At 36.6% G+C, this 27,815-nt stretch overlaps 1 protein-coding gene across 1 annotated transcript; it reads left to right on the forward strand.

The window, feature by feature from the left end:
• The first annotated feature begins 4,324 nt into the window (after window positions 1–4,324).
• On the forward strand, window positions 4,325–27,157 carry LOC145824405 (uncharacterized). Its single transcript, XM_082924052.1, has 10 exons — window positions 4,325–4,687; window positions 8,305–8,590; window positions 8,688–8,717; window positions 8,807–9,057; window positions 9,134–9,340; window positions 9,420–9,509; window positions 9,607–9,693; window positions 9,789–10,130; window positions 10,231–10,314; window positions 26,552–27,157. Exons 1-10 carry the CDS (start codon window positions 4,325–4,327, stop codon window positions 27,155–27,157), a joined length of 2,346 nt encoding a protein of 781 aa, XP_082780178.1.
• Window positions 27,158–27,815: the final 658 nt, after the last annotated feature.

Consider the following 27,815-nt stretch of genomic DNA (forward strand, 5'->3'; position numbering starts at 1 on the left):
TGTAGAGTGTCATTCTAATTGTCTTCATTTGGTGGGTGAGTGTTCTATTAAAAGTTGTCCTGTAATGTAATTTTATTTCAAGGTATAATTGTAATAAAACAAGATAAAAATTAGAGAGTCCAAAGAAATTAGGTAGGTACTAATAACAGCCATTTTATTTATTTTTATTTAAATCTTTGAACCCCACACTAATATAAATAAATAAATAAAAGTAAAAGACAATTTTACCCGATAATAAAATTTTATGTGTTTGGTGTACAGCTCTAATCAATTTTCTACCCTCATAATTGAATGCTATGTTTGGTAGAGGTTTTCAAATCATGATTCCAAATCAATTTCAAAACACATTTTGAAAACATGTTTGGTAAACCAGATAGTTTTTGAATTTTTGGTCTACTCGGTCGTCCGCCCGGACATTCGTTGACTGGAACAATATTTTATTTATTTATTTTTTTTTTTTTGCAATTGCCAATCACCACCCGTTATTTGGAGAAAAAAATTATATTTGTTTTTGATATTTTTTAAATAAAGAAATTAATTTTTTAGACCAAAATGAGAAAAAAAAAATTGAATTGAATTTTAAAAAGAGTTTGCTTATGAGTTTGAATATAATTTTCAATAGAGTTTTAAATTATGTGTTTGGTTTAAATTTTGAAAACTCTTTTCAAAACTCATAACCAAACAACTTTTCTCATTTCATATGTCACATCAACAAAACTCAATTCAAAACTCTTTTCAAAACTTATAACTAAATAAATTTTCTTCTTTCAAATCATAATTTCAAAACTCACAAATTCAAAATATAACTCTCTTATCAAATCATAATTTTAAAACTCTATCAAACACTACCTTAAATTTTGCGCTCATTCCTAACTATAACTCTACCATGCACGGCCACCACCCTCAATCCCTTCTCATCTTCTTCAGTTTTAATTTCTAGAATTTTTTCGAGTAGTAATATATAAATATAAATATATAAACAAATTTACATATAAAATAATGTGATTATATTAAAACTTATCATTTTAAATTAAAATATCAATCTATTTATATCAATAATGTGATTGTATTAAAACTTATCATTTGGTTACAGATATATCAATATCACATCTATTTATATATTATATAAATAAAATGGAGTTTCTAACTCACAAATCTTGTAGGAGTTTCAATATCTTAATCTTAATTTTCTAATTTTTTTAATTTAAAAAAAAAAAAAAAAAAAAAAAAACCTCCCACCCACCATCCAATTTCAGCCTTTCTGAATTTTAAAAATCCTAAACACTACCACCGCATCTTATTTTCAATTGACCTCCTCATACCGCCGCACATCATTTTTTTTATTCACCTCCGCACCCTGACACCTCTACAGTCACAATCTTCAATTCAACATGTAAGTAATGGTTCCTCTATTTTTTTTTTTTTGCATTTTTTTTGCATTTTTTTTATTATGGTTCCTTTTTTTAATTAATTTATTTTTTATTATGAGAAAAAATATGATTGTGATTTTTTACAGTATGTTTTGATTATACAATGATTGTATTTTTAAACTCATTTTGTTTTTTTACACTCAATTTTAATCACATGGTGAGAAAAAAAATTACAATTGAATTTTTTAACTTACTGTGCTTTTTTGGAAAAAAAATAATTGTGTTTTTCAAGTCTATATATTATCTATCTATCTATCTATCTATCTACCTATCTATATATTATATAAGAAAAAGAAAATAAATAATTTTAATTTTTAACTATCATGTTTAGATGGATGACAAAGTAAAGCACGTGAGAGATGGATATGAGTGTGATTTTTTTTTTCTTTTTGTATTTTAAGTGACATTTTTAATATTATAAATATTAAAATTATGATTGTGTTTTTTAACTAACTGTGTTTTTTTACACTCCGTTTTGATAAGACCGTGAGTAAGAAAAATGTGATTGTGTTTTTTAACTGATTGTGTTTTTTGAAAAAAGAAAATAACTGATTGTATTTTTTAACTATCATATTTGGACGGATAACAAAGTAGAAAACGTGAGAGACATTTTTTTTTTCTTTTTGTATTTTAAGTGACAACCTTAATATTTTACAATATTGATTGCTTTTGTTTTCATCTATTCTCTTATTGTGGGCGTTGAAGATTTATACTTCCTTTTGATCAGGCGGTGAGAAAAAACAAATTTGTGATTTCTCATTTAATTGAAAAAAGAAAATAACTGATTATATTTTCTTCTATATACAAGGTATAAAACTGTTGATTTATCTAATTATTTTTTGTAATTTCAGAACTTATAGATAGAAAATAATAATAATAATAATAATAAATTAACCATATCTAAATTGCATCTAATTTGAGATTTAAAAAAAGAGTCCAAATAAAATTTATTTATTTGTAATTTAAAAGTATTGAAATAGAAAATATGAATGAAATTTTTTGCTATATACAATTGGGACAAATTTTAACATAGAATATAATAAAATTGAAAAACTTATAGGACAACATGTATTTTTATTTTATCATAAATTAACATATCACCTGTGCTATGTACGGGTTAAATTTGTTTTAAAAATTAAATAATAATATAAAATTTATTTAAAATGTATAGAAAAATAATTTAGAATGATTTAAATTTTAACCATTTCATTAGAATATATATATATATATATATTGCAGTTGTTATGTCATTAATTGTATATTTTAAATTCTCAATAAGAAATAGATGTCATAATTTAATTGATAAAGATAGAAAAAAATAGAAAAAATTACAAAACTGATATTTATAATAAAATAAAAATACTTGTTGTTCTATAAGTTTTGTAATTTTTTCTCTTTTTCTATCTTTACTAATTAAATTATGACATCTGTTTCTTATTGAGAATTTAAAATATATAATTAATGACATAACAACTGCAATATATATATATATATATATATGTTCTAATGAAATAGTTAAAATTTAAATCATTCTAAATTATTTTTCTATATATTTTAAATAAATTTTTCATTATTATTTAATTAAAAAAATTTACCCTGTGCATATAGTACAGATGATATGCTAATTATTATAAAAACAAATTATATATCAATATGATTTATTTTAGTTTTTGGAGAAGGACACTATAACAAAGAGTGATCAAGTGAAGCCAAGATGCACATTGTAATAAGTCTTTGTTTTTGTCTCTGTCGTTGAATATCATGCCACCCAAAGCGAAGACGCACTTTTCCAATTTCTTCTGCATTAGGTTAGGTCCACCCACTACCAAACTTTTCCACGCCTCATCCTCCTTAACCAATCTTCCAAACACTCCCTCTCTTCTTCACCACCCTCACAGTCAGAGACCCAAACCTCCATCAAATGAATTTCCAAAACCTTCCATGGCTTCCATTCCTTCCTTTCCTTTCCTTATTTAGCTTTTTTGATTAAAAAAACTGATTTTTTTGTAACTTTTTTTTATGTAAAAAAGCTAAAAAACTAAAAAATTGACTTTTTATCAAGTTTCCAAATTGCCCCTGAATCCTAAAAAGGAAGTGGAATACAAAATAGAGGACAAAGAAGACGTCCGGACTATTGGGTTAAATTAGGGGTGCAACTCGGGCGGGCTCAACCCGAGCAACCCGAGCCCAGCCCGAGTTTTTTTAGGGCTTGGGCAACTATATCTTGTAATCTGGACGGGCTTGGGCAAATTTTTGATGCCCGAATTGTAATTCGGGCCGGGCTTGGGCAGAACCAATGGCCAACCCGAGCAACCCGAACCCGAATTGAATTTAATATATTATATAAATTATATAATAAATTATATATAATATATATATAATTTAATAAATTATATAATATATATAAATTAAGTAAACGAGTTAGTCTTAATTTTTTTTTTTTTTTTTTGGTTAGTCTTCTATTAAGTAAAAGAGTTAATCTTAATTTTTTTTTTTTATTTTTTTTTTTGTTAGTCTTCTACCATTAGATTAGCATCTTTTATGTCTACCCTTAGATCTACCTACAGGTTTCTAGACTAGGACAATTCGGGGCAATTCGGGCTAACCCGAGTTCAAAATACAAAGCTCGGGCCGGGCTTGGGCAGTAATGCTCGGGTTCATGGTCGGGCTTGGGCGGGCTTGGGCACTGCCAAATACAATTCGGGTCGGGCTTGGGCAGACCCCCAACCCGACCGAACCCGCCCGAGTTGCACCCCTACACTACAGGAAAATATAGCAAAAAAGATGGGGTTTTTAGCGACGCTGCGCCCCCCGTCGCAAAAAACCGTTTTTTGCGACGGTAACTTCACCTGTCGCAAATAATAGCCTTTAGCGACGGTACTAACCCGTCGGTAATGAAACTAAGCGGAGGCGTCGGAAATGCGGAAGTATTAGCGACGGTAAATAAAACCGTCGCAAAAAACCTTTTTTTGAGACGGTATATATCATTTGCGACGGCAAATTTCCGTCGCAAAAAAGGATTAATGCAAACGGCACCGTTTTTCGTTCTATTTGCGACGGTGTACATCATACCGTCGCAAAAAGTCCAAAAAAAAAACCCTCCTTTTTCCTTCTGCCTCCCGCTCGATCCTCCTCACCAAATCCCTAACTTCACCCCCAAATTTCCCAAACGGCCTACGAGGAAGACAGCGGTGGTGCGGCGGCGACGGCTCCGGCGACAAGAGTGGTGCTCCGGCGACGACTCTCTCTCCCTCTGCGTATGCTCTCTCTCTCTCTCTCTCTCTCTCTCTCTCTCTCTCTCGGTCTGTGTATATATATATGAATCTGTCTATATATATATATGCAATGTATATAAATCTATATATATATATATATAAATCTGAAATGTATATAAATCTATATATATATATATATATAAATCTGAAATGTATATAAATCTATATATATATATATAAATCTGAAATCTGTCTATATATATATATATAAATCTGTTTATCTGAAATCTATATATATAAATCTGTTATATATATATATAAATCTGTCTATATATATATATATAAATCTGTCTATATATATGTATATAAATCTGTTTATTAATAACATACTTTAATTAAGAACATACTTTAATTAATAAATCTGTCTATATATATGTATATAAATCTGAAATCTGTCTATATATAACAGATTTGTCTCATGGTTATTAATAAATCTGTCTATATATATGTATATATATATATATATATATAAAACTGTTTATTTTTTAATTATTATCAACATTTATCAATTATTATCAATTATTATCAATTAGTGTTTTTAAGTTTTTTTAATTATTTTTATGGTTGTTTTCATTTATATCTCTTCAACTATTATCATTTTTTTTTTCTATTTCATCCATAAATTATCAATTTTACCATTCAATCGTTCAAGTTTTTTATTTTTTTATTTTTTCCAAATCATATGCTCTAATTAGAAATAGTTTGTCAAAATCAGTAAAAATTATATGCATATATATATAGTTTGTCTAATTAGAAATAGTTTGTCAAAATCATATGCTCTAATTAGAAATAGTTTGTCAAAATCATATGCTCTAATCATATGCTCTAATCCTTTAAGTTTAAATTATCATTTTTTTTTTCTATTTCATCCATAAATTATCAATTTTACCATTCAATCGTTCAAGTTTTTTATTTTTTTATTTTTTCCAAATCATATGCTCTAATTAGAAATAGTTTGTCAAAATCAGTAAAAATTATATGCATATATATATAGTTTGTCTAATTAGAAATAGTTTGTCAAAATCATATGCTCTAATTAGAAATAGTTTGTCAAAATCATATGCTCTAATCATATGCTCTAATCCTTTAAGTTTAAATTATCAAATTTTTTTTTCTATTTCATCCATAAATTATCAATTTTACCATTCAATCCTTCAAGTTTTTTGTTTTTTTATTTTTTCCAAATCATATGCTCTAATTAGAAATAGTTTGTCAAAATCAGTAAAAATTATATGCATATATATATAGTTTGTCTAATTAGAAATAGTTTGTCAAAATCATATGCTCTAATTAGAAATAGTTTGTCAAAATCATATGCTCTAATCATATGCTCTAATCCTTTAAGTTTAAATTATCAATTTTTTTTTTCTATTTCATCCATAAATTATCAATTTTACCATTCAATCCTTCAAGTTTTTTATTTTTTTATTTTTTCCAAATCATATGCTCTTAAATAGGAATTTTAGACATTTCGTTAATTTGCCAAATAGGATGTCGAGTGAATATTTATGTGTAGGTATTATATTTAGAGTTACTTTGGTGAGATATTCTTGTGGATGTGTACAGATGATGGATAAGAGTTGGATTGATTTGCCAAATAGGATGTCGAGTGAATACATTAATGGGATTGATGAATTCCTTGTGTTTGCCTACACCAATAGGGTTGAAGGTTCGATGATCAGTTGTCCGTGTAGGAAGTGTGAGAATCGATACTATTTTGTACGAGATGGTGTACGGGAGCATCTGATTTTGAATGGTTTTTTTAAAAAATACAAACATTGGATTAATCGTGGGGAATCTTACATATCTCTGCATAGTAATCGAGAGAATGAAACATTAGCTAATTTAGACATTGGAGATGATATGATTGGAATGATACAAGGGGCTATGGGAAATCCACATGTCGGTACAAGTGTTGAGGGTGATGAACCACAGGGGCCTGATCCCCGTGCATCTGAACCCCAGCTCGGTCCAAATGCAGAGACTGCAAAGTATTTCAAACTTCTTCAAGATGCACAAAGTGAATTGTATCCGGGTTGTCAGAAGTTCACATCTTTGTCATTCATTGTTCGACTTCTACATTTGAAGGTGCTTAATCAGTGGACGGACAAGTCTGTTGACATGTTGCTTGAGTTATTGAATGAGGCGTTTCCGTTGGGTGTGAAACTCCCGGACTCATATTATAAAGCTCAAAAGGTCACAACAGATTTGGGCTTCACGTATGAGACGTGGGATGCATGTCCCAACAGTTGCATGTTGTTTCGAAACGAGGACGCCAATCTTGATAAATGTGTCATATGCAACAGTTCTAGATGGAAATCAAATGGTGATGGTGGTTCAAATGGTCCTAACACAGGTGGCAAACAAGTAGCTGCAAAACAGATGAGGTATTTTCCTTTAAAGTCAAGGTTGCAGAGGTTGTTTATGTCATCCAAGACGGCCAAGTTAATGAGATGGCATGCAGAGGAACGAACTGATGATGGTGTCTTCAGGCATCCTGCTGACTCCCTTGCATGGAAAGATTTTGACCGTCGGAATATTGACTTTAGTAATGATTGCCGAAGTGTAAGGCTTGGCTTAGCATCTGATGGTTTTAACCCATTCAGGACGATGAACATAGTTCATAGCACTTGGCCTGTTGTGCTCATTCCATACAACTTGCAGCCATGGATGTGCATGAAGCAACCATTTCTAATTTTATCTGTGCTTATTGACGGCCCGAAAGGACCTGGTGACAAGATTGATGTTTATATGCAACCGTTGATTGAGGAGTTGAAAGAACTATGGAATGAGGGTGTGTCAACATTTGATGCATCAACAAATCAAATGTTTCAAATGCATGCAGCTTTACTGTGGACAATTAGTGATTTTCCTGCATACGCAAACTTGGGTTTCGGTATCGAGTAAAGGCCATGGATGATCGTCGAGCCACACAAAATTGTGGTGTAGCTTTGAAGGCAGATACCATAAGTTATGCTAGTCGAAAAGACAAGAATCCTCGTCTGGGGTCTGTGTACTATTATGGACAATTGACAGATATTGTTGAGATTCGATATTCCAATGAGAAGAAACATGTGTTGTTTAAGTGTGATTGGATTGACAACATTCACGGAAAGAAAGAAGATGTCTTCAATTTCACGTTGGTGAACTTCAATCATTTGTTGTACCGAGATGATCGAATTACCAATGAACCTTTCATCTTGGCGTCCCAAGCAGAGCAAGTTTGGTATGTTGCAGACCCGTTACAACCAGACTGGCAAGTCGTGGTGAAGATGTCTCAAAGAGGTTTATTTGATATGAGTTCAACTGATCCACAAATCGAGCCATACATGAGCCAACAATTGGAAGAAAATATAATGCTTCGTGATGAAGAAGTTGGTTGGGTGAGGGAAGCCGCAGAAGGGGAAACAGTTGATGTTCAAATAGGCTGATATGTAATCAACATTAGTAATTCAATTAAGGCCAAGGTTGTAGTTAATCATCAATTTCTTAATTTACTTTGTCTTTGTAATTGTATTAGTTCAAATCATGTCATATTATAGTTGATGACAAACCATTGTCTATGTTTCTAATGTCAATTAATGTTATATTGCTTGAAGATTATTATGGGAAGGAAGAGGAAGCCTGATCATCCCCGGCGCATGATGTCTGATGTGCTACATAACAGGACATCAGTAGCACCACCATTAGAGGAGGCATCACATCGGCCAGCATCGGAGGGGCCATTAGTGCCACCAGCATCTGAGGGGCCATTACCACCGTATCGACCACCATCAGTGGCACCACAGCAGCTACCATGTACTCGGCCTCCACGCCTACCATCGGTGCGTCCACCATCAATGGCACCACAGCAGCTATCATCATCAGCTTATGAGCCATCCGCAGGTATTTAAATTTGCTTTGAGTTGCATGAAAATTATTTACACATACATTTATTTATGCTCATTATATATAACTTGTTTATTCTCATTGTATTTTGCAGACCCTTCGACTTCTTCACAGCCCACATCAGGTTTATTTGATATGATTTGTATTCACATTATTTAAATTTGCATTTGGTTGTTACCATTGCATATTGTTTATTATTATTGTATATCGCAGGTCATGTTAGTTCTTCATCGACCTCGACTAGGCGTGGTAGAGGATGTGCCAAGGGCATTAAAGAGTGGGGTACTGGTAAAAAGCTGCACATACAATTTGATGGAAATTACTGCCCAATAGGAGATAACGTGGCCAAGTTAACTACTCAACTTGGCATTATTGTCCGGAATGGTAACATTGTTCCTCTTACTTTTGTTGACTGGAACAGTGTGCCTGATGATATTGTTGATGCTATCTGGAAGGATGTGAAGGTAAAAGTATATTTTTGTCCACAAATTCGAATTCCAAATTTGTGTTATACTTAGCCTTAAACTTTGTGTTTTATAGGACAATTTGAATATATGTCCAGAGGAGTACAAGCCAATCTGCATGAAAAACTGCAACAGCATATGGAAGGATCACAAGAACAAGCTTAAGGCTAAGTATTTCAAGCCTAGAAGCTCTGATCCTAATCTGAAGGATAATGTTCCTATGAACGTTTTGCCAAGCCAGTGGGAACAACTTGTAGAGTATTGGCGTACTTCCGATGCTGAGGTATACAATTACGTTATATTTATGATATGTAAACATACAAATCATATTTACATACTTACATTTGTTGAACTTGTTATAGAAAATTGCAAGTAGGAACGCTAAAAATCGGCGAGCTCACGGCATAGCTCATACCACAGGGCGTACTACTTTCTCTCAGATACGGCATGAGGTTTACATTTTATTGTTTTATTTTTCTATATAAATAAACATTGTATATTTGCAAATTATTTGGATTCTAATTTTCATATTTCTAAATAAAAATTTAGATGACCAGTAAGGGGGAGTCTACTGATAAGATGAATGTTTGGCTTATGACACGTAGAGTAGATGACCCAGAGGTTATCCAGACCTTGGTAGTTTCCAAACACCTTTGATTGTATTTAAAGTTTATTTTTTGTGTGTCAACCATCTTAATTTCGCGTATACTTGTGTGTCTTATTCAATACAGGATGAGTTTAATCGTCAACTCTCTATGCTACCTGAGGATGGTCGGACTTTGGAGGCTAGGAATGCCATTTTCCATGAGTTGATAGGTCATGACAGACATGGATATTGTCGCACATACGGGAGAATCGTGCCTCGCAGAGTGGTGTATAAGGATGGTGCTGGGCCATCACAGTCAACACCCCATCCATCGACTATTGATCAGATCACGCAGCAGGTTCGTGCTGAGCTAAGGGATGAGTTGAGGGAGGAGCTGCGAGCAGAGTTCTCTACACATTTGCAGCAGATGAGAGCTGAGATGATGGCCCTTGTGTCACAGGGGGCGAGTGTGGATCCCAACAGACAGGTTCCATATAAACATCACAATTGTTTGATAGTTCAATTTTCACTCAAGATTATGTATGAAATTCGAATATGATTAACACATTATGCACTGACTAACATAGGTTCCTGATGCATCGAGTGGCCACCGGGCATTTAGGGAATCTGCAGAAGACGAGAATCCATATACACCACCACCAGAAGATCAAGTATAAAATTTATCTTTGCATTCTAAGCTAAAATACATCTTTGTGTTTCAGAAACTTGAATTCGAGGCGTTAACGCCCCAAAATCAGCAAACGGCGTCGGTTTAGCACCAAACTTGGCACACACGACCGCCTAGGCACGAGAGACTTGTGGGAGAAGACGGGGCTCGAATCGGGTTCCCGGTTTGGGAGTTAGAGCCGGATTTCACTTTAGGCAAACAACTTCCTTAAGAAACTTGAATTCGAGGCGTTAACGCCCCAAAATCACCAAATGGCGTCGGTTTAGCACGAAACTTGGCACACACGACCGCCTAGGCACGAGAGACTTGTGGGAGAAGACGGGGCTCGAATCGGGTTCCCGGTTTGGGAGTTAGAGCCGGATTTCACTTTAGGCAAACAACTTCCTTAAGAAACTTGAATTCGAGGCGTTAACGCCCCAAAATCACCAAACGGCGTCGGTTTAGCACGAAACTTGGCACACACGACCGCCTAGGCACGAGAGACTTGTGGGAGAAGACGGGGCTCGAATCGGGTTCCCGGTTTGGGAGTTAGAGCCGGATTTCGGTTTGTCAAAATTATTTACTAAACTATCTTTCTAATTATATAGTAATCAATTTTTTTTTATATTTTTCTATAATTAAAATATTAACACATTATATGGTTTTTAATTATTTTTATCTTGTTTTTTTCAGATATTTCCTGAGTAGCAGTTGGCTTTTTTCTGGAATGCGGGCGTATCAAGATTATGACTAATTTTTGTTTTTGTAACCCACGAACGAATGAAGACGAAAACTTTTGATTTTGATTTTGATTTTGATTTATGTTATTTAAATTTGGGAGCAACATTATGTATGTATTATGCGACGTTATGTAGTGGCATAATTTTTATTGTTCTGAATTTTTATTTCTGTATTGCTATGAATTGAACAATATTATTAATTTTCATTATTTGTCAATTTTTGTTTATGTACGTATTTATATTATTCTGTAATTTTTCAATTTTTTATACTTATTTTTTATCTAATACAGGTTATTTTAATTTTTTTATTAATTTATCAGCAGGGTTTTTTATTTTTTTTTTATTTTTTGAGACGGGAGAAGAACCCGTCGCAAAAACCAGTAATAGGCTTTTGCGACGGTACCAACACAGTCGCAAAAGCTGCCTTATTGAATGTACAGGACACCTTTAGCGACGGTATACCGTGCCGTCGCCAATACTTATATGATGCCAGAGCCTTTAACGACGGTAATTTTCCCGTCTCAAAAAATCACTTTTAGCGACGGGAATTACGTGCCGTCGCGAAAAGTGATTTTTCCACCATTATTTGCGACGGGAAAAATGCCGTCGCAAAAAACTTGGCATACCGTCGCAGAAACTAATGGCGACGGTACATACCGTCGCCAAAGGTGTAACAACCCTCGTACTGTTTACTGATTTATGACCGATTGATTACCGTTAATCACCGATTACTGTTAAACGAAACTGATAATGACTGATAACTAACTGATAATCGAACTGAATGAAATACTGAACCGACTGACTGAAATTGAGACTGAATTGACTGAGTATATGTTAGTTAATTGCATTCTATCTGTTTGATTGTCTGATTATCTGTTCATGCTTATATGTTTAAACTGCTAATCGAAGGCCTTATCGGCGGCCGAACTAGAAACCGATTAATGTTCCGTGACCCTCATAATTAATATGATTTTATGGTATAATTATCGGAAAACTGATTAGGTGTGATTAAATTAGATTAAAATAAGCCAATTGAAGAGTTGGACTTAATTACCGTTTTGCCATTGAGTGGGCCACTATCTCACACACATACTTGAGCCAAGAACAACATTTCCTCAGCCATTTTCCTTCTCATTGCCGACCAAGAGGGAAGAGAGGAGAGAGAGTGAGAGGAATTGAATTCTACCTTGGGTTTTGCTTGGAGAATTGAAGGAATTGAAGTATAGATTGCATATTTGAGCTCCTAGTCTTCTAATTCAAGCTCTAGGTAAGAATCTTATCTTCTTATTGATGCTATTGAACTAGTTCTTGCATGGTTCATGCTTCATTGTAGAACTAAGTCATGTTTTGGGTCATTAATGGTGAATTGAAGCTCATTTCTTGCATGCATGGTTGAATTAATGAGTTTTGAGTTGAATTCATGGTAAATGGTTACATGCATGTCCATGTTGTAAGAGTAGACCATGTTTTCATCTTGTTTTGAAAAGAATGAGCTCATTTGAACAAGCTTTGAAGCTTTGATTTGGTTTAAATCCTTGCATGTTTGCATGTTCTTCATATTCTTGAAAATGGGTTTGAATATGGTTCTAATTGACTCACCTTTGGGGCTTGAATTCATAAATTGAGCTTTGAAACTTGTTATACATTGAATTTAGTTATGTTTTCCAGAATTTGGGCCCAAGAGGTCGAGTTTGGAGTGGTAGAATGCTTGGTTTGAGCTTGGGAGGCAGATCTGGAAATTCCAGATTTGGCTTCCTCGCTCGAGCGAAGGATTCCCCGCTCGAGCGAGCACCTTTGTCCAGGGCTCCGCTCGAGCGACCATCGAGCGACCATCGCGCGTAAAATTTCAGCATCCAGTACTTTTACTGTTTTGCAGACCGCTCGAGCGAAGGATTACTCGCTCGAGCGAAGCCTTTGATTTTGGACTTACGCTCGAGCGTAGAAAGTCTCGCTCGAGCGAGGCTCCTATTTTCAGCAAACTTTACGAAATGTTTTCTAAGTGTGTTTTTGCATCCTCATCCCATCCTAGGCATTCTTAGGCCTAGTTTAAGGCATCTTGATGAAGATATCATTGTAGAACACACCAAGGCAAATTAGGGATTAAGTTATGAGATTTCCCAACTGTGTAGCTTAGTGTGTGTTCAATCTGTTAACTGTGTAGGGTTGGCGACTAGGGAGACACGCTCTAGCATACTGTAGCCCAGAACTCTGTGAGTAACAATTGTGTAAAGATATGTTCAACTGATTATCTTCTGAATACTGAACTGAACTGTTTACTGAACTGGTATTATTTACTGAATGAATGTATGTCCTTTATTTCTGAACTGTACTGTGGCATCCTTAGTATCTACGGTTTACTGTTACTGTTACTGTCACAGAGATCTCTGTCGGTTTCCTTGTGGAACCACTACTGTTTACTGACTGATGGCCATCATTACTGTTCGGTCTTTTAAGACCTACTGTTACTGTTATGCTAATGGATGTACCACATATGACTGTTTACTGTACTGAACGACTGAATGACTGATTGAAATGAACTGTTTTCATACTGTAAGGACATTCATTCTTAACCTCTTTACATATTGTGTTATTCACTGGGCTTTGGCTCACTGCTCATATATATATGTAGGTGTACAGGCACCAGATCGGAGCTAGGAGCGTCAGGGTAACGCCAGTTTTGTCAAGCCAGCCTATGTGCCTCACTGCGAGGTTCCGAGCCTACTGTTAAGGCTTAGGGGTGTTTTAGAATTTCCCCCTTTTTGTACTGTTTCACTGTTTTGTATAGACTGACTGTTTACTGTACTGTTATACAGGGATTAGGTCCCTGTACTGTGTGACTGTTAATTTTGTATACTGTGTTGTACAGACGGAATGTTTTCTGTACTGTTATGTGGGGTTGAGTCCCTAGTTAAGTGGATGTGAATATTGTGTATACTGTTCTGTACTGTTTTTGTATAATGTATGAAAAGCCTTTTTGCATACAGACTGTCACAGCTCATTGGACATTGTTTAATTACTGTATTGGCTTCCGCCAGGCCCTGTACTCTGTTTTACTGTATTTCTGTTAAGCAGGCCTTCGGTAATCTCGGATTACTGGCCGGTTACGGTGCTAAACCCATAGGGCCGGGTTTGGGTCGTGACAGAGTGGTATCAGAGCGATACTTACCACGAGTTATACCGCACACACGTGTCCAAATGAGCTATAGGGTGTCCTAGAAAAGTTATTAAGGCATCTCATGAGCATGATAAGTGTGTGGTTATGTTATGACTGAATACATGCTAATGTGGTAAACCGTTAAACAAATGACTGCTTATGTTTAAAACTGTTATAACTACTTATAGTGAAATGGACAATGCAAATGAACCTGAGTCCTCATCTACTGAGGCAAGAATGGAAAGAATGGAAAGAATGATAGAACTGATAACTGCTAGACTGGAACAACAACAGAACCAACAGCCCCCACCTCCTCCTCCTCCGGTACAGCCGGAACCTAATGCGAATGCGGATGATGGGGATATTATTGCTCTTACCCAGAAGTTCAGCAAAATGAAACCGCCATCCTTTCAGGGAGGCCTTGAACCGCTAAAAGCTGAAGCTTGGGTTCTGGAAACAGAGAAATTATTTGAAGTGTTTCCGTGCTCAGAAGCGAACAAAGTACTGTTAGCTACCTTCACCCTACAAGAAGAGGCTAGAAGGTGGTGGATGTTAATCCGTGAAACAAACATTGTTATGACTTGGGCTCAGTTCAAGGAGTCCTTCTTTGAAAAGTACTTCCCTCAGTGTGTTAGGGATAGGAAAGTAACTGAGTTTGAACAACTGAAGCAGGGCACAATGTCCGTTGCAGAATACGAGACGAAATTTACTGAACTTGCCCGTTATGCACCGCACATGGTGGATACTGAATATAAGAAGGCCAGAAAATTTGAAGGTGGCCTTAATGTGGCAATACTTGACCGGATAAATGTTTTGAAACTACCAACTTTTGTGGGTGTTCTCGACCGGGCATTGATGGCCGAGTCAAACATTGCAGCAGTGAAACAATCTGAGACACCAACAACTGAATGGCATGGTAAAAGGCAGGGTTTCAAATTTAAGAAAGGCAAGCACAACCCAGCCAACAAGAAACAGAATACGGGGTTGACAACTAGCCCCAGCCAAGGGAGTGGTTTCATACCACCCTGTTCTGAATGTGGCAAGAAGCACAAAGGGGTTTGCTACAGAATATCTGGAGCCTGTTACAGGTGTGGCAAGGTGGGCCACATGGTTAAAGACTGCCCCTCTGCTCCACAAGCCAGTGGTAAAGCTGCACCAAGCGCAGCAGCATCAAATGCTCCACCAAAGCCTAACCCCAGAGTTACGGGGAAAGAGCCTATGAGGCAAGGCCGAGTGTTCGCACTAGTACCGGGAGATGTGCAGAATACCGAGACCGTTGTGTCAGGTATTCTCTCTATCTGTACTCAAAATGCATATGTACTGATTGATTCGGGGTCTACGCATTCTTATGTATCATATGCTTTTTCACGGAAATTGGATAGACCCTTAGAACCCATGAACTATCTGCTAGCCGTATCATCACCCGTAGGGGGATCCATGACATGTGCTTATATGTACCCCGCATGTGAAATTATTGTTGGGGATATGCATCTGTTTATTGATTTACTGCCATTGAACATTGATCATTTTGACGTAATATTGGGGATGGATTGGTTACAAAAATATCATGCCACTATTGACTGTGTGACCAAGCAAGTTGTTTTCCGTCCACCTGGTTTGCCTGAATTTGTGTTTAATGGGAGTGGAGTAGTACCTCCTCCGTATTTGATTTCGTCAGTGAAAGCTGTTAAATTAATTAGAAAGGGGTGTAAAGGATATCTGTGTTCTGTACTGACTGTGTCTACTGATGATAGTGTTAAAACTGATGTGAATTGTATTTCTATAGTCAGGGAATTTCCAGATGTTTTTCCAGATAATCTTCCAGGAGATTTGACTGATAGGGAGATTGAATTTACCGTTGATGTGATTCCCGGAACACAACCAGTTTCTAAAGCTCCTTACAGAATGGCTCCAACTGAACTGAAGGAACTGAAAGTGCAATTGCAAGAACTGTTAGATAAAAAGTTCATCAGACCTAGCACTTCGCCATGGGGTGCTCCTGTTTTGTTTGTCAAGAAGAAAGATGGCTCACTGAGACTGTGCATCGACTACCGTGAACTGAATAAGGTAACTGTAAAGAACAAATACCCATTGCCACGCATTGATGATTTATTTGATCAGTTACAGGGTGCACAAGTGTTTTCTAAGATTGATCTCAGATCGGGGTATCATCAACTGAAGGTTAAACCGGAAGACATTGATAAAACTGCTTTTAGAACAAGGTATGGACATTATGAATTTCTAGTTATGCCTTTTGGAGTCACGAACGCACCAGCTGCTTTTATGGACCTCATGAACAGAGTTTTTAAACCGTACCTTGATGACTTTATTGTTGTATTTATCGATGACATATTGATTTACTCCAAAAGTATAGAACAGCATGAACATCATCTGAGACTTGCCCTACAAACCTTAAGGGAACAGAAACTGTATGCTAAACTGTCTAAATGTGAATTTTGGCTTGACCATGTTATGTTTTTGGGGCATGTTGTTAGCAAAGATGGAATTTCTGTTGATCCGCAGAAAATTGAAGCTGTGGTGAACTGGCCTAGACCAACAAATGTGACTGAAGTCCGAAACTTTTTGGGATTGGCTGGATATTACAGAAGATTTGTCAAAGATTTCTCCAAAATTGCCCTACCATTGACTCAGTTAACTCAAAAGGGGACATCATTTGACTGGACCGACCAAAGAGAATCTGCTTTCCAGGAGTTGAAAACTCGACTTGTGACTGCACCAGTTTTGACTTTACCCTCAGGTACGGATGGTTATACTGTATTTAGTGATGCTTCTCATAAGGGTTTGGGATGTGTTTTAATGCAGAATGGGAAGGTTATAGCTTATGTTTCCCGACAACTGAGACCACATGAAAAGAATTACCCGACCCATGATCTGGAACTTGCTGCAGTAGTATTTGCACTGAAAATTTGGCGTCACAAACTGTACGGGGTAACATGTGAAGTATATACCGACCACAAGAGCTTGAAGTATTTCTTCACACAGAAAGAACTGAATATGAGACAGCAGAGATGGCTAGAACTGATAAAGGATTACGACCTACAGATCTTGTACCACCCAGGAAAAGCCAATACCGTTGCCGATGCATTGAGCCGGAAATCGATTGGAAACTTAGCATGTTTGCTTACAGGACAGAAAGAGTTGCTTTGTGACCTTGAAAAATCTGAAATTGAAATTGTTTTACGGGAACAAGGTGGAACCTTAGCTGCTATTTCTGCTCAACCGGCACTGATTGAGGAAATTAAAGAGAAACAGCAACTGGACGATTTCTTGAAGAAGATCATCGAGGAAAGAGAATCTAAACCGAGACCGGGATTCAAATTTGAGAATAATGTACTGAAATTTCAAGAAAGACTGTGTGTACCGAATGATACTGAACTGAAAAGAAGAGTTCTGCAAGAAGGCCACAATTCGAAATTGTCTATCCATCCGGGGAATACGAAAATGTACCAAGATCTGAAACAGAATTTCTGGTGGCCGGGAATGAAGAAAGAAATTGCTGATTTTGTATCCAAATGTCTTCATTGCCAACAGGTCAAAGCTGAACATCAACGACCTGTCGGATTACTGCAACCCTTACCCATACCGGAATGGAAATGGGAGCACATCACGATGGATTTTATCGTTGGGTTACCTCGCTCCAGAAAAGGTATGGATTCAATTTGGGTTATTGTTGATAGACTAACCAAATCTGCTCACTTCTTACCTGTCAAGACGATTTATAATGCGGACAAATTGGCTGTTATCTATATTGATGAAATCGTTAGACTGCATGGAGTGCCTGTGTCTATTGTTTCTGACAGGGATTCGAAGTTTACATCGAGGTTTTGGCAAAGCCTACAGACTGCATTGGGTACTAAATTGAGGCTGAGTAGTGCCTATCATCCTCAGACAGATGGCCAATCTGAAAGGACCATCCAAACTCTGGAGGATCTACTGAGAATGTGTGTCCTTGATTTTCAGGGAGACTGGGAAAGCCATTTGCCCTTAGCTGAATTCGCCTACAACAACAGCTACCATTCGAGTATTGGTATGGCGCCTTTTGAGGCATTGTATGGCAGAAAATGTAGATCTCCAATTTGCTGGGCAGAAGTTGGAGATGGGCCTTTGCTTGGGCCCGAGATTGTATATGAAACAACTGAAAAAGTGAAACTGATACAGCAAAGATTGAAAACTGCACAGAGTAGACAGAAAAGTTATGCAGATGTCAGAAGACGGGACAGAGAGTATGAAGTGGGTGATCACGTTTTTGTGAAAGTGACACCAATGAAAGGCCAGACTCGTTTTGGAGTCAAAGGCAAGTTAGCACCGAGATACGTCGGACCTTATGAGATTATTGAGAAAATTAATCCGGTGGCGTATCAAGTTGCGCTCCCTCCTGAAATGGAACACATGCATAACGTCTTCCACATTTCTATGTTGAGAGACTATCTCCGGGATCCCTTCCATGTAATAGAGCCTACCCACGTAGTGTTGAGTGATGACTACACTTACGAGGAACGGCCTATACAGATTGTAAACCGACGGATCAAGAAACTGGGGAACAAAGAGATCCCGTTAGTGAAAGTTGACTGGCAGAACCATGGTGGCGTGTATGCCACTTGGGAAAGGGAAGATGACATGGCTAAACGATATCCTGAACTGTTTCCACTGAATCCTGTTTTCTTCCAGAATGAAGGTAACTCGAGTTTAGAGGACTAAACTCTTTATAAGGAGGGGAGACTGTAACAACCCTCGTACTGTTTACTGATTTATGACCGATTGATTACCGTTAATCACCGATTACTGTTAAACGAAACTGATAATGACTGATAACTAACTGATAATCGAACTGAATGAAATACTGAACCGACTGACTGAAATTGAGACTGAATTGACTGAGTATATGTTAGTTAATTGCATTCTATCTGTTTGATTGTCTGATTATCTGTTCATGCTTATATGTTTAAACTGCTAATCGAAGGCCTTATCGGCGGCCGAACTAGAAACCGATTGATGTTCCGTGACCCTCATAATTAATATGATTTTATGGTATAATTATCGGAAAACTGATTAGGTGTGATTAAATTAGATTAAAATAAGCCAATTGAAGAGTTGGACTTAATTACCGTTTTGCCATTGAGTGGGCCACTATCTCACACACATACTTGAGCCAAGAACAACATTTCCTCAGCCATTTTCCTTCTCATTGCCGACCAAGAGGGAAGAGAGGAGAGAGAGTGAGAGGAATTGAATTCTACCTTGGGTTTTGCTTGGAGAATTGAAGGAATTGAAGTATAGATTGCATATTTGAGCTCCTAGTCTTCTAATTCAAGCTCTAGGTAAGGATCTTATCTTCTTATTGATGCTATTGAACTAGTTCTTGCATGGTTCATGCTTCATTGTAGAACTAAGTCATGTTTTGGGTCATTAATGGTGAATTGAAGCTCATTTCTTGCATGCATGGTTGAATTAATGAGTTTTGAGTTGAATTCATGGTAAATGGTTACATGCATGTCCATGTTGTAAGAGTAGACCATGTTTTCATCTTGTTTTGAAAAGAATGAGCTCATTTGAACAAGCTTTGAAGCTTTGATTTGGTTTAAATCCTTGCATGTTTGCATGTTCTTCATATTCTTGAAAATGGGTTTGAATATGGTTCTAATTGACTCACCTTTGGGGCTTGAATTCATAAATTGAGCTTTGAAACTTGTTATACATTGAATTTAGTTATGTTTTCCAGAATTTGGGCCCAAGAGGTCGAGTTTGGAGTGGTAGAATGCTTGGTTTGAGCTTGGGAGGCAGATCTGGAAATTCCAGATTTGGCTTCCTCGCTCGAGCGAAGGATTCCCCGCTCGAGCGAGCACCTTTGTCCAGGGCTCCGCTCGAGCGACCATCGAGCGACCATCGCGCGTAAAATTTCAGCATCCAGTACTTTTACTGTTTTGCAGACCGCTCGAGCGAAGGATTACTCGCTCGAGCGAAGCCTTTGATTTTGGACTTACGCTCGAGCGTAGAAAGTCTCGCTCGAGCGAGGCTCCTATTTTCAGCAAACTTTACGAAATGTTTTCTAAGTGTGTTTTTGCATCCTCATCCCATCCTAGGCATTCTTAGGCCTAGTTTAAGGCATCTTGATGAAGATATCATTGTAGAACACACCAAGGCAAATTAGGGATTAAGTTATGAGATTTCCCAACTGTGTAGCTTAGTGTGTGTTCAATCTGTTAACTGTGTAGGGTTGGCGACTAGGGAGACACGCTCTAGCATACTGTAGCCCAGAACTCTGTGAGTAACAATTGTGTAAAGATATGTTCAACTGATTATCTTCTGAATACTGAACTGAACTGTTTACTGAACTGGTATTATTTACTGAATGAATGTATGTCCTTTATTTCTGAACTGTACTGTGGCATCCTTAGTATCTACGGTTTACTGTTACTGTTACTGTCACAGAGATCTCTGTCGGTTTCCTTGTGGAACCACTACTGTTTACTGACTGATGGCCATCATTACTGTTCGGTCTTTTAAGACCTACTGTTACTGTTATGCTAATGGATGTACCACATATGACTGTTTACTGTACTGAACGACTGAATGACTGATTGAAATGAACTGTTTTCATACTGTAAGGACATTCATTCTTAACCTCTTTACATATTGTGTTATTCACTGGGCTTTGGCTCACTGCTCATATATATATGTAGGTGTACAGGCACCAGATCGGAGCTAGGAGCGTCAGGGTAACGCCAGTTTTGTCAAGCCAGCCTATGTGCCTCACTGCGAGGTTCCGAGCCTACTGTTAAGGCTTAGGGGTGTTTTAGAATTTCCCCCTTTTTGTACTGTTTCACTGTTTTGTATAGACTGACTGTTTACTGTACTGTTATACAGGGATTAGGTCCCTGTACTGTGTGACTGTTAATTTTGTATACTGTGTTGTACAGACGGAATGTTTTCTGTACTGTTATGTGGGGTTGAGTCCCTAGTTAAGTGGATGTGAATATTGTGTATACTGTTCTGTACTGTTTTTGTATAATGTATGAAAAGCCTTTTTGCATACAGACTGTCACAGCTCATTGGACATTGTTTAATTACTGTATTGGCTTCCGCCAGGCCCTGTACTCTGTTTTACTGTATTTCTGTTAAGCAGGCCTTCGGTAATCTCGGATTACTGGCCGGTTACGGTGCTAAACCCATAGGGCCGGGTTTGGGTCGTGACAAAAGGTCTTTTGCAACCCCGTCTGTCGCGACCCCCCCTTACCGTCGCAAAAAGCCACATTACCGTCGCAAAAGACATTAGCGACGGCTTTCGGGGCATTTGCGACGGCCGTTTACCGTCGCAAAAAACAAGTTTTTTTGTAGTGCCTAGGTTAAATAGGCTAATTTGATAAGAATTTTTCTTCATATTCCTGAATCAATCCAAATATAAATATGATATACAATCCCAAGAGATTGATAATACTAATCTCATTTAATACAATCTGTCCAAACAAACATTGCCTAATTGGTTTTGAGGGGCCAAATAAAAAAAATTTAAATCTATTTAGGTGATATGAACAATTCAACTTTTAATTCTTCCCAAATAAATCATTTATATAAAAAATCAAATACCAGCATACATCAGTATCACTAAATAATTTCCCTCCTATCGCACTATAATTCATTTTAAAAAATTATTATTGTGACAAAAAAGAAATGATTTGAAAGGATGACGGAAAAACAGAAGATATCTAGCATGAGGGGTTTTTTGGTTTTTGAGTTTGGTTAAAAAATTATAAAAGGATAAAAAAAGTTAAAAAATCACAAAAAGATAAAAATTACAAAAAGATAAAAAAAAATTATCATTTCAAAATTAAAAAGTCAAAAAAATTAAACAAAAATATTAAACGATTAAAAAAAATTTAGGCTAAAAGAATTAAAAAAACAAATAACCAACTAAAAACAGTCATTATCAAACGAGTATTTAATGGTAGGAGTAAGACAAAGACATCAGTAACAAAAATTTCATTAAATTAATGGGATCCTCGTGGGCCCCACCAGAAAAGCAAACACGGGTCAAGAAGACTCGGGTCACGTCTCTATAAATTATGCACCCATTTCATTTCATTCCATCCCATAGTATCCATTTCTCTGGTTTTCTCTAATAGAAAATGTTTCGGACCCCTAGTGAGGTGGTGCGCTTTGATTGGATAAAAAAAAAAACTATTTTATTTTTTTTATTTTTTTTTTTGAGTTTCAACTAGTGGGGGCTCGCCACCTCACTGGGGGTCTGTAGCATGGTTGTTCTCTAATATTATTTTTGTAGTGGTGGTGGTGAGTTGAAGATGAAGAAACTCTCTTATATTGTGGTGGTAGTAATGGTGATAGTGATGGCAGTGCTTTTAGGAGAAGCGTCTGTGGCAGAGGCGGTGACGTGCAGTCCCCTGGAGCTGAGCCCATGTGTGGGGGCGATCACATCATCGCAGCCACCGTCAAGGACTTGCTGTGACAAGGTAAGGGAGCAGAGGCCATGCCTTTGTGGGTACCTCAAGGACCCTAATCTCAGGCAGTATGTCAACTCTCCCAATTCTAGAAGGGTTGCTAGCACTTGTGGTGTTCTTACACCCACTTGCTAAGATGGAGGATATACTGGAATTTTTATATTATTATATAATTATCGGTTTCTTTTTTAGTTATTTTTTGTTTAGTATAGGTAATTTTCATATTTTTAATATTTTTATTACTATTTTTTATTTTATTTTATTTTTTTGAGGCGGCACCACACCATCTCAAAAAAACATAAGAACCAGATTTTTTTTGCGACGTCAGTATTGTCGTCGCAAAAGATATTGCCAATAGTTGGAAAAAAATCTTTCGTGACACTCTTGTTTGCTGTCACAAATAATATTTAGCGACGGCGTGTCGGTGCTGTCTCAATAACTTTTAGCGATGGCAAGTACCCCGGTCGCAAATAACACTTTTAGCGACGGCAACACAGTGTCGTCTAAAAAAATCTCAGATTTTTACATATTATTGCCGACAACATGATTCTGTCGCAAAAAAGGCAACTTGCCGTCGCAAAAAAAAAAGGCGACGTCACTTTTCCGTCCCAAAAAGCTTTTAGCAACGCCCTTTGTTACGACCCCCCCTTGCCGTCGCTAAAAGTCAGTTGCCATCGCAAAAAGTCAAATTTTTTGTAGTATAAACATAAAAAAGATCAAACCTTGTGGTTGAGTTTATATCTTAAACATATAAGGACTTTCCTAGAGGTAATTAAATAAAGAAGCAATAGAACAAAACATAATATGTATTAATTTGAATAAATTGTCACTTGTCACCAGTTACAAGAACTTAAACAAAAACAAAAGATTGAATAAATACAACAATCGACATAAAGAACAGAAATGGGGGTGGGAAAACTATCACTTAATCTACTTCTAAAAATGGCTAACTTAAACTATTCCTAAATAATTCTTCACGATTTGTGAGTGGTTGATGATGATTGATTGATGCCTCTTTATATCTCTCTTGGCCTATTTATAGGCTCAGTCACATGAGAGAAAGAGATAATCTAAGTCCACGATTTTCTCAACAAGCCCATGATTTCCTCAACAGTATCTATATCCCGTGTTTGATAGGAACTATTTTGTAAATTTGGTGCTTGATTTGATCTTGGCTCATTGATCTCAACAACTATTTTCAAATTGCTACAATTGCTAACCTTCTGGTTCTCCATTTAACATGTTATCATGCCACATACTTAACACATCTGTCATGCTACATTACATGCATGTCAACAGAAATAATAACAATAAAAACAAATGTGGTCAAGATTATTCTTTGAAAATAGTTTATAATTTCAATCGACAAATCATAATCAAACTTGGTCATAATTAATAAGCTAAAATCGATAGAAAAATAAAATGAGGTGCAAACAGAGGGGTATGTGATCTTTTGTCTTACATTCGTACGTCTTTGCCTCAATTCAAAAATGCTTGTATAGTTATTTAATCACATCTTGAAATTTTTGTATTTCAAAATTTTACTTGATTTAATGATTATAATTATTTTAAAACAAGAAAACAGAGAGAGGGTCTTTGGTAATGAATCTCTATTGGGGTTTTTCTTTCCCATTTTAAAAGTTTTTTTTTTATATTAATTATGTGTTGTATATGATTTTCATTATTATAATTATAATTTATTAAATTTCATTGTGATATCAATATGATTCAAATAAAAAAAAATGTAGTCCACATATTCACCAATATTGTGCACATGAGCTAAGAATATTGTTGAGCAAAATGAGACAAACTCAGGGCAATAACATCTATGAGCTAATTTTGGGTTCCCAGACCGAATATATATATATATATATAATTATCCTTAATTTTATTTTACTCCTTTCATAATCGAAGAGTCAAGGGAGGTAACACATATTTATATACTCAGTGGGGTCACATTTTATATTAGGCATACTTTGTCATCACTGTCTTCCAATACTCTCTCTTTTGATGCTGAGTTTCAAAATATTTTGAATTAAGTCTTCATACTTTTATACCTTAAAAATTTTCATATGATTTAATGGTTATAAATGTTTTAAAACAGAGAGATTTAATTTTGTACACAGCTTAATTCATTTTTCGATGAATCAAATTTTTAGACAGAAATTTTTTGTTTTTATTTTTAGGACATGCATTGAATTAAATCAGTTCAATGCATTAAGCAAAATGGGCCAAACTCAGGGCAGAATCTATGGGCTAATTTTGGGCTTTGCATCCCATATGGTCCTTTGTCTCCAATGGCTGATTGTATTTACACACATATAATTACTCACTACATCCAATTAAAATTTTAAAATTTTAATTTTTATTAAATTTATCATTAAATATAATATACATTAAACTCTTTTCATCTTTCATAGTATAATATACATTAAGTATAATAAAATACTATTTTTTTATTTCATATTATACCCAAATCATTTAGGTATATTATTCATATTCAACTCTTTTCATCTTTTTCTCCAAATTTCAATTATTTTATCTCCATCTTTTTTCTCACTCTAAAACTCAAATTCACCTCACCAAAACTTACAATTATTATCAACATCAATAGTGAGAAATTTTAACAGTAAATTGCCATGGTGTAAAAAAAAAAAAAAAGAAGGGGTAACTGTGGTAACTTTGCACAGGGCTATGGTGTTTTATTTATTAGCAAACTATGGTAGTCCCTGGTTAATAGCTACTTAAAAATTGATTTGGCTCCTATGTAACTTAAGCATACTTGTCACATGCCTGACTGGGTAACTTCTCTAGGGCACTCTCACTGCAATCAGGGACTAGTAAAGCTTGCCACAACTCAACAGTGGCAGTTATCACATTCTTTTCAAAAAAAATTTCTCTTTCAATTGATTCTATTTTTCTTTCATAACCGCCTATATTTGCACCAGTGATGGGGATTTAGGTTTGCCGATGTCGTTCTCTTTTGCCAGTGTCGTTGTTCCCTGTATGTGAACAAAAGCAATAGATGTAATGAAAAATCTATTTAAGGGTTTTTTAAAGTGATGTAATTTGAAATTTTTAATTTGTTAATTATTTAGGTGTACCTTGAAGGGTAATTTAGGAAAAACAATAAGATGTATTGAGACTAAATTATAATTTTAAATAATTTAATAAAGTATACTAAAAAATTTGACGACTTAATGATTTTTTAAGTGCAAATAGAATCCCCCTTCTCCAATGCCCAAAAGATTCAAAGCAAAAAAAAAAAAAAAAAAACAACAGTAACTCTAAAGTCTTTCCAAAATCCATGAATCAAAAGGCTAGTAACTTATAATTATATCCACTTTCTCCATTATTATTATTTTGGGTCCAATTCACTCCTAATTATAAGAAGGTGTCTCAATTTGAGATTTTGACAAATTCTACAATTGATAATGCATTGAAAAATTGACCAAATCTATTGTGTGTGGGTCGGGTGAACTTCAACTTTTCATAGAGCTTCTCTCTCTAAAATGAGAGCTTCTCTCTCTTAAATGAGAGTTTCTCTACTTGCATCGTCACTTTCTAGGGTTTATCTCTTCCTCTTGGTTTTTGTGCTTTCAGCTCTAGGCTCTTCCTTGTCGGTTTCTCTTATTCCTTTGACTTTCTTTTCTTCTTGGTAGTTGTGCCTTCTTTGGCCTATTTGATGGAGAGCCTTGCCTTACTCGAGGGAGCTGATGAAACTGCGATGTGTCTGAAAGGTGTTTGGTGGGCAAAATCCTTGCTCCCAAAAATTTGAATAAACAAGCAGTTACTAATATCATCCACATTGCGTGGAAAACTCGAGCCTCGGTAAGAATCTCGCCTTGGAACGAAAATGTTTACCTCTTTCAGTTTGATGAACTTGAAGATCGTAGGGGAGTCCTTGAGGATACCCCCTGGTCGGTTATGGGGAGTCTCCTTGTCCTTCAACCTCTTCAGTCCAGAATGGTCACGTCGGAGTTGGAGTTTCGATGGTGCCCTTTTTGGGTTCAAGTTCATGGTCTACCGATCGCGAAGTTAACCAGAGGTCACGGCGAAACTATTGGTAGACGCCTTGGGAGACTAGTCCGAATGGAGGCCCATTCGGAAGGACTCCTCTTACAACGTAACTTTTTGAGGATCCGGGTTGAGATTGATATAACTAAGCCGCTGTTACAAAGCTTCATCTTCCATCGCAGAGAGAAGGAGGAGGCCCCAGGAGGTGCTGGTCTCACAGTACTCTACAAATATGAGAAGCTATCGGAGTTTTGCTATGATTGCGGCCGGATTAGTCATGATCGCAATGCCTGTAAGTTTGTATCTCTGGATGAGGGTATTAACTCGGGCTATGGTCCTCACATGCGAACGACTGCAGCTCGGAGTTTGGGGTCTCCGTTTGCTCCTACCCAGCGGCAGGTCGACACTGCTGAAATGCATGCACAACCACAGTTACAGCCCAACAAGGAGGTGGCAGAGTAGAGGGCAGCGCGTGCTGGAATAGCGTGTGCAACACAGCTAGGGGTGACTGACCAGCTAGCCCCTGCTGCGTCTATACGACCAAGTAGTGGGGTTCTACCACGTTGTACATCTGACATAGTGGGCGCACCTAGAGGGGCAGGGACGCGTACTACATCCCCTACCCTAGAATCTTCTGCGGAGCCAGCAATCTATACAACTCTAGGAGGCCAACTAGATGGGCCTGGGCTAAGAGCGATGGGAGAGATAGCCCACCCTTTTGGGCCCCAAGTGAACTGGGCCACCAAACTGGCCATGGTCCCGTTGAATGAAACCTTGTCACAGACCGTTCTTAACTCAACTGCAGTCTGTGGGCCTCAGTATTTTGTTACTGAGACTTTCGACCTACCTCCCTCTTTCAGAGCCCATTCCGCTAAAAGCCTGGCCCTAGCGACAGAGTCTCTAGGTGCTGATGAGATGGTCTCCACAGTCAGACCATCTAATGAGGGTCATTCACATGGAGTTATTGAGGTGCACATATCGTAGGCCTTTATGGATCTCACCCTCAAACGGAAGATTTCTGCAGAAGACTTTGATGAGCTTCGGCCATCTAAACTGTTGAAATGTTTGAATTCCAAGGATGAGCTTGTACAAGAGGATCCTACCGCCTTGCATGGCCAAC

This window comes from Camellia sinensis, chromosome 4 (genome assembly GCF_055761805.1).
Source record: "Camellia sinensis isolate YWXY chromosome 4, ASM5576180v1, whole genome shotgun sequence".
Lineage (NCBI taxonomy): Eukaryota > Viridiplantae > Streptophyta > Magnoliopsida > Ericales > Theaceae > Camellia > Camellia sinensis.